The sequence below is a fragment of the Neoarius graeffei genome, chromosome 4 (assembly GCF_027579695.1).
Source record: "Neoarius graeffei isolate fNeoGra1 chromosome 4, fNeoGra1.pri, whole genome shotgun sequence".
In the NCBI taxonomy this organism is placed as follows: Eukaryota; Metazoa; Chordata; class Actinopteri; order Siluriformes; family Ariidae; genus Neoarius; species Neoarius graeffei.
This window is the reverse complement of record NC_083572.1, coordinates 106,187,272-106,200,884: the sequence shown is the minus strand read 5'-3', so window position 1 is coordinate 106,200,884 and position 13,613 is coordinate 106,187,272. Positions and strand designations below refer to the sequence as shown.

Genomic DNA, 13,613 nt, shown 5'->3' with positions numbered 1-13,613 from the left:
CATGCTCCCACAAGTCTCTCAGTCTTCCTGCCACTGAACTTCACACACATTCTCCCAACTCCCTTTTCCCCCTGTTATTAATAAACTGTGGTTTGAGTGCATTTGATCTCCTCTCCTGTCTGGTCCTTGACAGAACGATCTGACCACGACATGGTGTCAGCGCCCGAACCCTCTGCCCTAGACCGGCTGCAGCACATGGAAGGGGATGTCTGCCGACATTGCAGCCCTGATCCAGCTTGGGCAGCAGCAACAACGACTGGACCAAGCACTCCAGCTGCTCACCGCCCTAGCACCCCCTGCTCCTCTGAGTCAACCACCGCCGCCCCTCGTTGCATCAGCCCCTGTCATACCTGCCGCTGACGTGCCAGCTCTGGGAGGTGCTCCTGCTGCACTCGATGCCCCGGAACCCAAGGTTGGCAGTCTGGAGCGTTTTGACGGTGACCCCTCCCAAGTTCATGCTTTCCTGACCAGCTGCCGGTTGCTGTTCAACCTGCAGCCCAGAACCTTCGCGTCGGAGGCGGCGAAGGTGGCCTTCGTCATCACTCGTCTGACTGGCCGCGCCCGCCTGTGGGGGACTGCTGAGTATGAACGCTGGACACCGGCATGTGCCTCCTTCTCCCTGTTTGCAGCGGAGATAACTAAGGTCTTCGACCTGGGCTCGTCATCAGTAGAGGCATCCGGAGGACTGATGAGTATTCACCAAGGCAGACGAACAGTGGCTGACTACTCGATCGATTTCCGGACCTTGGCCCGGCGCAGCAAGTAGAACATGCAGGAGCTGGTGGACGCCTTTCTGCACAGCCTGGCCGACTACACGAAGGACAAACTGGTCTCGTACGAACAACCATCGACACTCGATGAGGCCATTGCCCTGGCCATCCGCATTGACTGCCGGGTCCAGACCCGCCGACGAGAGAGGGCCTGCCAGACTCAGTCAGTCACCAGCGCACGGAGTAACCCAGCCCCTTCCACGTCTCCTGCTGCTTCTCCACCGAGCCTTCTGGACCAGTCAGAGCTCATGGAGATCGGCCGTGCTTCCTGCAGAGCGCCAGTGTCGGATCACCTCCAATCTGTGCCTGTACTGTGGGGGTGACGGTCACCATGCTGCCTCTTGCCCAGTAAAAGCCCGAGCTCACCGGACATAGGAGGGGCCCGGCTGAGCTCAATGACCATCCATTCCTCCACCAGCCAGAAACCTATGCTCCAAGTTTGTCTTCGTCTGTTGGATTCCACCCACACCCTGGCCACCCTGGTTGACTCTGGCGCCGAGGCTAACATCATGGACACCGAGCTTGCGCGCCAGTTGGGTCTGCAAAGCCATCACTTATCCTCTCCCGTTCCAGCCAGGGCGCTGGATGGCCATCTCCTTGGCACCGTCACCCGCCTTACTGCCCCTGTTCCGATGACACTGTCAGGCAACCACCACGAAACCATCCAGTTTCACCTGCTCCGTTCCCCCGGCCAACCTCTCATCCTGGGCTATCCATGGCTCCGCCAGCACAGTCCTCACCTCGACTGGGCCACTGGAGCAATAAGAGAATGGGGCAAGGACTGCCACCGGACCTGCTTACGAGCCGCCACTCTAAACCCCCGTACTCCACCTGCCAGCTCTGCCCCCGACCTCACTAATGTCCCAGTGTGTTATCACAGCCTTCGGGAGGTATTCAGCAAAGCCAAGGCCACTTCCTTGCCTCCTCACCGGCCCTACGACTGCGCCATTGATCTCCTCCCAGGCACTGCACCACCCAAGCTCCAGCTGCTCCTCCTACTCAAGCGAGTAGGACGCTTCTTTGCTTTGCTCCTGCTTTCTTGATCTTTATTTCTATACTTTACTTTCTCATTGAATTTTCACTTTTTTTCTCTCTCTCATTTTATTTTTCATCTTTATAAGTTTTTAATTTAATTTTAATTTAATTTCCACTTTTTTTTCCTTCATCTTTATAAGATAAGTTAGTTTTTAATACAAAATGCCAAGAAGCAAAAAATTATGCAGAAAATGCATGGAACTAGAACAGAGGATTTCTATTCTGGAATCAAAGATTAATGCTCTGCCAAAGACGGACGAATTAAAAGCGATATCTCAGGAAAGGAGTACAGAAACAGTGGCTGAGAATGCAGAGATTGCACTCCGACAGACCGAGGACATTGTGGATGAATTCACCAATCAAGCTGGCCAAAATGTGAGTACAGAAAACTGGCAAAAAATGGGTGGTAAGCCCAAAAATAAAAACAGAAGAGTGATTACTTCAACACCAGCTCGTTCTACAAATTACAATAGGATCTACAATCCTATGGAAAATCCACAGCCCATAAGGATTCAGAACAAATTTGAATGCCTCAGGGATGTGGAAGAGGATTTTTCAAGTAGACAAACACATAGTAAAAAGAGATCGCACCAAGATCGAAGAGCTGTGAGAAGAGGCAAAAATCAGCTCGTAACACCACCTGATCCCACAACCCTTGTTCTTGGTGATTCCACTGTAAGACAATTAAAAGGTTATGGGATGATTATTTGTTGTCTCCCAAATGCATCCATTTCTGACACCAAAGACAGCATTTTGAAGCTCATGTCCGAGCATAAAACTATTAAACATATTGTTGTGCATGTGGGAGCAAATGATGTTTTCAGAGAACAGCTGTTTGTCCAAGAGGATTTCAGAAAACTTTTTTCTGAGCTCTATAAGACTGGAATTCAATCTTTTATCAGTGGCCCACTCCCAGCGAGAGGAAGTTTTGCTTTTTCTCGACAATTCAGTCTTAACACCTGGCTTGGAAAAACTTGTTCTTCATTTGGTATGAACTTCATAGACAATTTTAACCTTTCCTGGAATCACAGAGAATTTTACAAGCCAAATAGCACTGAACTCAGCTAGATTGGAGCTAAAGTCTTAGCAGACCATTACAAACTTGCAATCTTTTCTCAGCCAGCACTGAGGAAAACAGTTGATAAGATGTCGCAGACTGACATAGTTACAAAGCCTAAACAATCATCTTTGCAAGTCGTCATCAAGGACACACAAACATCTGACTTGCTAGACTCCCAACATTCAAGGACAGACGATTCCACTTCTCCTCGGATGGATTTCCCAAATAGCATGAAAAAATTGCTCCCAATGGCTACACTCTATTTTTCCAGCCCAAATCTGTCGCAACAAGCAGCGTACCCAGTTCGCCCAGGACTTTCAGCTGGCTACAAATCTTTTTCACCTTCCAAAAGATACATGTCATCTCCAATCCTTTCACCCTCAAACCAAATGGAACATTTAGAAAGTCTTGTTTGATGTACTCTGGGTCCCTGCAAATGGGTGTAGTGTTGAAAATGTGCCTATGCCATCCAGCTCATCCAGCTCTATTCCTGTGTTGATAAGAAACAGAACACGTGGAGCACATCTAACCCTGGGGGTGAACCATTCTAATCTCCTTCCTGTTTTAAAACAACATCAGAGTGCAAAAGCAGATTCTAGACTTTCTGTAAAGCTAGCTCTTCTGAATGTTAGATCACTTTTAAACAAGTCATTTTTAATTAATTATCTTATTTGCAAACACAATCTTGATTTTTTGCTTCTAACTGAAACCTGGCTGGATCAAGCAAATAGTGCTTCCACCCTTATTGAAGTAGCTCCCCCAAATTTTAATTTTTTGAATGTTACTCGACAAGGGAAAGGTGGAGGGATCGCAAATATATTCAAAGTCTCTTTTCAATGTAAACAATCCTCACTTGGTGATTTTATGTCCTTTGAACACTTATGTGCACTTGTTACATGCTCTCCTAACATATTATTATTAACTATTTATAGGCCTCCGAGACATTCAGCCAAAGTCTTTCTTGAAGAGTTTGGTGAACTGTTATCAGTCATTTGCTTAGAGTTTGATTGTCTTATTATATCTGGGGATTTTAACTTGCATGTAGATAATACTGATAACATTTATGCCAAAGAACTACTTGCAATTATTGACAACTTTAACCTAGTACAACATGTACGGGGCCGACCCACTCTCGTGGTCATACTCTTGACCTCGTCATCACAAAGGGTCTTACTGTTTCTAATACTGTTGTTGACCTGGCCTTATCCGATCATTTCTGTGTTTTCTTTGATGTTTCTATGTCTCCTCACATTCAGAATAGCTCAACGACTATAGGTAGGAGAGTCATAAAAGACAACACGTGCTCTCTTTGAGCAAGCTCTCTCGCAGAAATCAACCAAAATGTCAGACTCTGTAGATGATTTACTGGAATTTTTAAATTTAAATATGACCCAAATTATGGATGATATTGCTCCATTCAAAATCAAAAGAGTCAATGATAAGCAGAAAGCACCATGGAAGCAGTACCCGGCTGTTAAACTGCTAAAGAGAGAATGTAGAAAGACTGAAAGAAAATGGTGCAAATCTAAACTTCACATCCATTATCAAATCCATAAAGAGATGCTTTGTAATTATAATTATGAAATTCGTAAAGCAAGACAGTCTTTCTTCTCCAACATCATCAGCAGGAATATGAACAATGCCCGTGTGCTATTTTCAACAGTAGAGAAGCTAACTAATCCCCCACCACAATTAGCACCTGAACTTCTCTCAGTTAATAAATGCAATGAGTTTGCATCCTTTTTCAAAGGTAAAATTGATAAAATACGGCAGAATATTCCTCATAATATATCTCAGTTGCAAAAAATTGAAAAACTGCAATCACCAATGACACAGATAGATAACTTCAACACAATGTCAGAATTTTGTTTAATTGATTATGAGACTCTTGAAAAAACTGTACAAAATCTCAGTTCCTCAACATCTGAATTGGACATTCTGCCCACCAACTTTTTTAAGTCTGTTCTTCATCTTATAATTACAGATGTGCTTCAAATTATAAATACATCCCTGGAGACTGGCGTTGTTCCTGTGTCCCTAAAAAAAGCCGTTGTAAAGCCCCTTCTTAAAAATAATAATCTGGATCCTTCAGTATTGAATAACTACAGGCCAATATCAAATTTACCATTCATTGGGAAAATCCTTGAAATAATTGTCTTCAATCAATTAACTGCCTTCTTGATAGCAAACAGCCGTTTTGATAATTTTCAGTCAGGATTTCGTGCCAATCATAGCACTGAAACAGTGCTGATTAAAGTTATAAATGACATACGTCTTAATACTGATGCAGGCAAAACATCGGTCCTGGTATTACTGGACCTCAGTGCAGCTTTTGATACTATTGATCACAACATACTGCTATATTGACTTGAACACTGGGTTGGATTGACTGGTAAAGTTATAAATTGGTTAAATTCATACTTAAAAGATAGAAGCTTCTCTGTTACCCTGGGAAATTGTTCCTCAACGTCAATGTCCTTGACCTGTGGTGTCCCCCAGGGGTCGATTCTTGGACCATTACTTTTCAACCTTTATATGCTCCCACTTGGGCAAGTTATCAATAAAAATTCAATTTTGTATCACTGCTATGCAGATGACACCCAAATTTATTTCGCTCTATCACCTAATGATTATGCCCCCCTTGAATGTCTCTACCAGTGTATCGATCAAATCAATAGCTGGATGTCACAAAATTTTCTTCAGCTGAACACAGATAAAACAGAAGTAATTCTATTTGGAAAAAAGATGAAAGACTCTAGATTACCACTATTCTTGACACAAAAGGGATGAAAACTAAAGAAATGGTTAAAAATCTTGGTGTTTTCATTGACAGCGAGCTAAACTTTGATAGTCACATGAAAGCAATCACTAAAACGGCATTTTATCACCTAAAAAACATTTCCAAACTAAGAGGACTTATGTCAAAAACTAATCTGGAAAAACTAATACATGCCTTCATCTCTAGTAGGGTTGATTACTGCAATGGCCTTTTCACAGGCCTGCCAAAAAAGACCATCAAACGACTTCAGCTGGTTCAAAATGCAGCGGCTAGGGTTCTCACACGAACTAAAAGAACAGAGCACATTACTCCAATTCTAAGGTCCCTTCACTGGCTTCCAGTAAGCTACAGAATTGACTGTAAAGTATTGCTGCTGGTGTACAAATCTCTAAATGGTACAGGTCCCAATTACCTCTCTGATATGTTGCAGCGGCCTAACCCAATCAGATCTACCAGATCAAAACAGAAAAATTTACTATTAAAACCAGTTGTTAAAACAAAGTATGGTGAAGCAGCTTTTAGCTACTATGCAGTACAGCTATGGAACCAACTGCCAGAGGACATTAAAAATGCTCCTGCTGTTGGCAGTTTTAAATCTAGGTTAAAGACCAAGCTGTTTTCAGATGCTTTCTGTTAAATAATTAATATTGTCCTTTTTTTAAAAATAATTTTTACTTTCTCTGCATGTTTTAAATTTACTTTAATTTTAACTCTATTCTATTTTATTCTTTATTCTATTCTGCTGGTTTCCTTTTTTTTCTCCTCCTCCTATTTCTACTTTATTTTATTATTTTATTTCTACTATTGTTTAATTCTTATTATTTTCTTTTAATTCTTTTAATTCTTTTAATTAATTGTTTTAGAATAAAAATAAAATTATTTTATGTAATTATATTTCTCCATTGTATACTGTTTTTGTTTTTACTTCTGTAAAGCACATTGAACTGCCATTGTGTATGAAATGTGCTATATAAATAAACTTGCCTTGCCTTGCCTTGCCTTGCCAAGGGCCATCTCTACTCTCTGTCCGCCCCAGAAAGGAAGGCGATGGAGGGCTACATCAGTGACTCTCTGGCTGCCGGCCTCATCCGTCCATCCTCCTCTCCCGCACGCGCTGGGTTCTTCTTCGTGGGAAAGAAGGATGGATCCCTGCGCCCCTGCATTGATTACAAGGGTCTCAATGACATCACCGTCAAGAACTGATACCCTCTCCCTCTGCTCACCTCCGCCTTCGAGCTGCTCCAGGGAGCCACGGTCTTCACCAAACTCGATCTCCGGAATGCCTATCACCTGGTTCGGATAAGGGATGGAGACGAGTGGAAGACCGCGTTCAACACCCCCACCAGTCATTATGAATACCGGGTGATGCCGTTTGGCCTTACAAATGTGCCAGCAGTATTCCAGGCTCTGGTGAATGATGTCCTGCAAGATATGTTGAATAAGTTTGTGTTCGTTTTCCTCAATGACATCCTGATCTTCTCCCAAACCCTGTCCGAACACACCCAGCATGTCCAGCAAGTGCTCCATCGTCTCCTTGAAAACTCCCTCTTCGTCAAGGCAGAGAAGTGTGAGTTTCAAGCCAAGTCTGTGGGGTTCCTGGGGTACATCGTGGCAGAGGGGAGCATCCAGATGGACCCTGCCAAAGTCTCAGCAGTGACTTCATGGCCAGTACCAGAGAGCAGGAAGAAGCTTCAGCAGTTCCTGGGCTTCGCAAATTTCTACAGGAGATTCATTCATAATTACAGCACCATTGCGTCACCCCTCACCGCCTTGACCAGCACCAAACAGCCTTTCGCCTGGACCCCGGCTGCCAACGAAGCCTTTGCCACCTTCAATGCTCGGTTCACCACTGCTCCCATCCTCCGGATGCCAGATGCAGAGCGGCAATTCATTGTAGAGGTGGACGCCTCAGATGTGGGAGTCGGGGCAGTGCTCTCACAGAGGTCAGCGGATGACAACAAACTCCACCCCTGTGCGTTCTTCTCCCGCCGGCTATCGCCAGCCGAACGCAATTACGACATAGGCAACCGGGAACTGCTGGCGGTCAAGCTCGCCCTGGAGGAATGGCGTCACTGGCTGGAGGGGTGCGTAGTCCCATTCCTGGTCTGGACAGACCATAAGAATCTGGAATACATCCGCACCGCCAAACGACTCAACCCCAGACAGGCCCTCTGGGCTCTCTTTTTCACCAGATTCAATTTCACCCTTTCGTACCGGCCCGGATCTCGCAACACCAAGCCTGACGCACTCTTCCGCCAGTTCCAGAAGGATGATGCCCCCTCCAAGGATCCGGCTCCCATCCTACCTGACCCCTGTATCGTTGCTGCTCTGACCTGGGACATCGAAGAACAAGTGCGGGAAGCCCTCCGTGACCAACCCAGCCCCAGTGCATGCCCCGCAAGTCGCCTCTTTGTTCCTGAAGACCTGCGATCCCAGGTTATACAATGGGGACACGACTCCCATCTAGCCTGCCACCCTGGTTCCACTCGCACCTACCACCTGCTCGCCCAACGGTTCTGGTGGCCTACTATGAGCAGGGATGTGCGAGACTTCGTCCGAGCCTGCCCTACCTGTAATCAAAATAAGTCCTCCAGCCGGCCTCCTGCCAGTTTGCTCCAGCCTCTGCCTGTGCCAATGCGACCCTGGTCCCACATTTCCCTGGATTTTGTTACGGGTCTGCCCCCTTCTAACAGGATGACAGTCATACCATCGTGGACCGCTGTAGCAAGATGGCACACTTTGTTCCCCTCCCAAAACTACCGTCGGCCAAAGAGACCGCCCAGATCGTCTTGCAGCATGTCTTCCGCATCCATGGGTTGCCCAAGGACATTGTTTCAGACCGGGGGCCGCAATTCGCCTCCTCTTTCTGGAAGGAGTTCTGTCACCTACTCGGGGCCACCGCCAGCCTCACCTCCGGATTCCGACCCCAGTCCAACGGCCAGTCAGAGCAGAATAACCAGGAGTTGGAGAAGGCACTTTGGTGCATGGCATCATGCAACCCTAGAGCCTGGTGTGAGCACCTGCTGTGGGTGGAATACTCTCACAACTCCCTCAGCAGCTCAGCCACTGGGCTGTCCCCATTCCACTGCGTGTATGGCTACCAACCACCCCTGTTCCCCAGCCAGGAGGAAGAGGTCACCTGCCCGGCTGCCCTCACCTATGCACGCCAATGCCGCCGCACCTGGTCTCAAGCCCGTGCTGCATTCCTCAAGTCAGTCACCAGCTACTCTACTGGAGCCAACCGGCAGAGGACGCCTGCGCCCACCTACCGGGTGGGCCAGAAGGTGTGGTTATCAGCCAAGGACCTGCCCCTCCAGGTGGAGTCTCGTAAGTTGGCACCTCGGTTCGTCGGACCATTCCCGATCCAGAGGATAATCAGCCAGTCTGCTGTCCGGCTCCGACTGCCCAAGTCAATGAGAGTGCACCCCACCTTCCACATCTCTAAGATTAAGCCAGTGCACAAGAGCCCGCTGGTCCCAGCTGCACCTTCTCCTCCTCCTCCTCGTCTCATCGATGGTGGCCCGGTCTACTCCCCAACACCACCATCATGTATATTGGACAGTAGGCTAATGGGCCAAAAGAACCTGTTATTTCACAGTTTGTGACCCTGCCAACAATCAGCCAGATCAGAGGCAAGAGTATGGGCAAAATTAATGTTTTTTCTTTTTTCTTTTAAAATCTGGAAATATCGTAACCAACCAGCCTCCCCTGTTTGAAAGACTACCAGCCGCCACTGGTAGCCGCTTATCCTGTGCAGGGTCGCAGGCAAGCTAGAGCCCATCCCAGCTGACTATGGGCGAGAGGTGGGGTACACCCTGGACAAGTCGCCAGGTCATCACAGGGCTGACACATGGAGACAAACAACCATTCACACCTACAGTCAATTTAGACCCACCAATTCGCCTAACCTGCATGTCTTTCGACTGTGGGGGAAACTGGAGCACCCAGAGGAAACCCGCACAGGGAGAATATGCAAACTCCGCACAGAAAGGCCCTCGTCAGCCACTGAGCTCAAACCCAGGACCTTCTTGCTGTGAGACGACAGTACTAACCACTACACCACCGTGCCACCCTGGCTCAAATTGACATAGTTCTCAAATATCACCCAAAAGGGCTCCATATTGTTTACTGTATTTAGAAATATTCAGCAATAATGTCTCCAAGGAGCTACACATTACACACAAGTTGGGTGTCAAAGTCATGTCTAGTCTTAAAGTCTTATCTGTTTGAAGACATTTCTGTATCTATATGAGGACTTCAGGGGCAAACGCAGACAACTCTATTTTCTTGTTCTCTAGAAATATTTTTTGTCTGATTTCCCTGATAGAACTGGCCATTTCATATCATATTTGGGGCAAAAAATGCTAAAAATTAAGGAAAAGAGCGTGATGTTTCGGTGCCACTCGGACACCATTATCAAGCGAGTGTTCATGAGCTAAGTCAATGTCAAAACATATCAAATACATTAGCATAATGCTAAACAAAAAGTTTGGCCTGTAAGGAGTCCAGTTGCACGTTGAGAGTTGGTCTTCTTTCTCTAATGTAGAGCATTTTGTACTACAAGCAGTCAAATCTACTGTGACACTTTCTGAAGACAACAAAGTTCTCCTCACAAGAGTCACGTTTGAAACTAAACATCACCTGTTGCTGATTTATAATCAGTGGTTTTTCCTCTTGCAGCTTTCTTGCATCATCAAGTTTCCTTCTGATGATGTTAGTTGAACATTGGTCCTGTTGAGCATATGGTCCACGTTGAACATATGGTAATTCTGATGTTGTTATCCGGTTCTTTAACTTCCGGCGTACCAGGATATTTACAAAGTTTAGAATCGACAAATCCTTTGATGGTATTGTCAATTAAGGTTTGTAGGTACTTCAGGCATAGGAATACCTTCCTTAAACGGTCACATTCATAGTTAAAGTAGGACCATGAGGACAATAGTTGATAGGCTTTGTTTTAAACAAGCCCCGTTTATAACGGTCATTCACGTGACTTTTGTAGTGTAGGAGCAGGCTGGTGTTTGTTGATTTCACATACACTTTAGTTTCGATATAACAAGAATTACTGAGAAGTTGTAATCCGAGAAAGGGAATCATGCCATCTTTCTCAATTTCCATGGAAGAGGTTGAATTGGCAACAATTCAGGACAACCAGAAATTTAGAGGCTTCCACTTCATTAGGCATTATTACTACGATGTCATCAGCATACCTGCAATAATATTCTGTCATTTGACCTTCTTGTTGAAGAGTATTCTCAGTTGAGCACATAAATACGTCAGCTAGCAGAGGCCTGAGTGGGGAACCCATAGCGAGGCCATCAATCTGTTCATATAATGTTCCGTTAAATTGGAACAGCTGATGTTTGGTTGCTGTAGTAAGAAGATCGATGAGGTCCGCTCTGCTCAATTGTAGGTCATATGTGTCATTGAACCAGTTTCCTTCAAATGCTTTGTTTACAAGAATCGCTATAGTTTCATCCAATGGAATGTTGGTGAACAATGAAGCAATGTCATACAATACTAGTACATCACCAATATTGATTGGTAGAGTGCGGATCTCCTCTGCAAACTTGAAAATGTCATTAATTATGTATTGATTGTAGGACAATGGTTTTAACCTCTCTTCGAGGGTTATCATCATATACAGGGGCAATCTGAATTAATTGTCATGATCTGAACAACAAATTTTATTCAAACAAAACTAACTAGAAGGGCACTCAGTAGAGTAGAGTCCATACCTCCAACAAGCCACATATTATCAACATCAAAATCAACTCAGTTGAACCTCGGATAATACTAAAGCTGTCTACCAAATTTCATCCAAATCCATTCACTACTTTTTGAGTTACATTGGGAAAAATTAAAAAAAAAAGTCCTGGATCCACATACATATCTAGATTTGCATCAAAATCTAATGAATTGTTCCTTGGCCCATGGCTCATCTTTCCTTCAAATTTCATCTAAATCCATTCTGTACTTTTAGAGTTATGTTGGGATAAGACAAAAAATCCTGGATCCTTTACCAACTCCAGTGTGAAAATGACCTAAAATGCACATCTCTATTGAATAAACTGCTCAGACTACTCTTTTGTTTCTGACTCCCCATCTAGGCTTCATCAGTGATCCATATTTTAAATGATCAGCCAGCTCTTTGAATCTTAGATCATTTTTTTAATCACTTGTGCAGTTGAACAGCTGTCAGGACTTGTTAGCTTCTGCAGTAAAACTGTTTCTATAGATGTGCGCTCAAAGTCCTGCCCAGCTCCTGCGCTATTTTTTTTTCCCTGTGCCCTCTCATTTTTCCTCTTCTTTTGTTTAGGTAAAGCGAGGGATTAAGGCAGATTTTCCCTCTAAAGTAGTAGTGTGATGGGGCTTTTATCGCTGAGCGTGGAGAAGGCCACAGAGCCAAAGGATTAGAGAACCACAAAGGGGTCTGTTGTGTCCGAGCACAAACTCTGAGAAAAGCAGAAGAAACGCAACTGCCAGCTTGAATATGTCAGCAGGGTGGGAAGTTTACTGAAGTTGGGAGTTAGAAACCATGTGACTGAACTCCATCAGGAAGACTGTTCAGTTGGTCTGTTAATAGAAAACCAAAGAACATGATTTGTGAATCAACTAATGCTCCAAGAATGCTTGAAATATCCCAATAATCCAGGAGGACGTGTGATCTAACAAAATCTTTAAGAAAAAAAAAGTTGAATGGTCTCAGGATGGACCTGTATGACCACAATGCATGGAGCTGCCATAATTATTGGTCATAGATAAATGCCTTCACCAACCCCCCACTACCACCACCAGCACCACCACCACCAGCACATCACTTCATGACAACAAATACTGTATTATTAATTTAAAATGATGTTATATTTTATTTTACAGTAATTTTAAAAAGTTCCACGAGGTCTATCTTAGCTTATTGATCTACAGGTATGTTGGGGGGGGGTTGGGTGCTTATACTGCAGAGTGCAAAAGTTTGCATCCCCCATGGCTTTTGGTGAAAAAAATGAAAAAATGTACACCTTTATTGAAGAAGAAGAAGGAGGAGGAGGAGGAGGAGATGAAGAAGAAAAAGGAGAAGGAGGAAGAGGAGGAGAGGAAGAAGAAGAAGGAGCAGGAAGAGGAAAAGAAGAAAGGAGGAGAGGAAGAAGAAGAGGAAGATAAAGAGGAAGCAGAGGAACTGAAGAAGGAGGAGAAGAAGGAGGACAAGGAGGAGGAAGAAGGAAGAGGAGGAGATGGAGAAGGAGGAGGAAGAGGAGAAGGAAGGAGGAAGAGGATGAGATGAAGAAGAAGGAGGAGCCGACGGTTATCAGCTCGTGTACTACTTGATTTCGTGAAATAACTGTTAAATATGTAAGGAATGAACAGAATAAAACGCTTGGGGTTGTGCCGTTATAGGAAAATAATCAACTCCAGGAAGGTGTGATGAAGCAGAGTCACTGTTACCACCCTGTAGTTAATTATTAGCTCATCCGGTCGACAGGTGATGAGTTTATGCCTTCATGTGTTGTCTGTCTCTCCGTCATCGTCATCCACATTTCACAAAAATCGCTTCTTCTCTCTCAGTTCTTCACCAATTTTTATCCTTTTTGGTAGGAAGGCCGGTCAGCCTGGATTGCATATAGCTTCTACCCACATTTGCATAATTGCAATTAATAATGAAGATATGGATTAATTAATCAAACCCTAACGAGCAGTGTCCACACAAATCGCTTCTTCTCCGTCAATTCTTCACCGATTTTGATTCTTTCTGGCATGAAGGTAGGGGTACCTAGGGTGCATAGAACTTCTACCCAGATTTGCTTCATTACAATTATTAATGAAGTTATGGACTAATTAAGCCTTAATTCAACAGCAGTTCAACAAAAATCGCTTCTTCTCGGTCAATTCCTCGCCGTTTTGGATTCTTTCTGGTAAATAGGTCGGTATTCCTAGGGTGGATATCACTTCTATATCTAGCTTGTATATAGTG

General features: G+C 44.6%; 1 protein-coding gene across 1 annotated transcript in view; it reads left to right on the top strand.

The window, feature by feature from the left end:
• Positions 1-769: 769 nt before the first annotated feature.
• Positions 770-13,613, top strand: part of LOC132884661 (diencephalon/mesencephalon homeobox protein 1-B-like) — a 41,964-nt gene continuing 29,120 nt past the window's right edge. The window contains exon 1 of the mRNA XM_060918500.1: positions 770-933. Coding sequence (XP_060774483.1) covers positions 770-933 — 164 coding nt within the window. The remainder of the gene's footprint in view (positions 934-13,613) is intronic.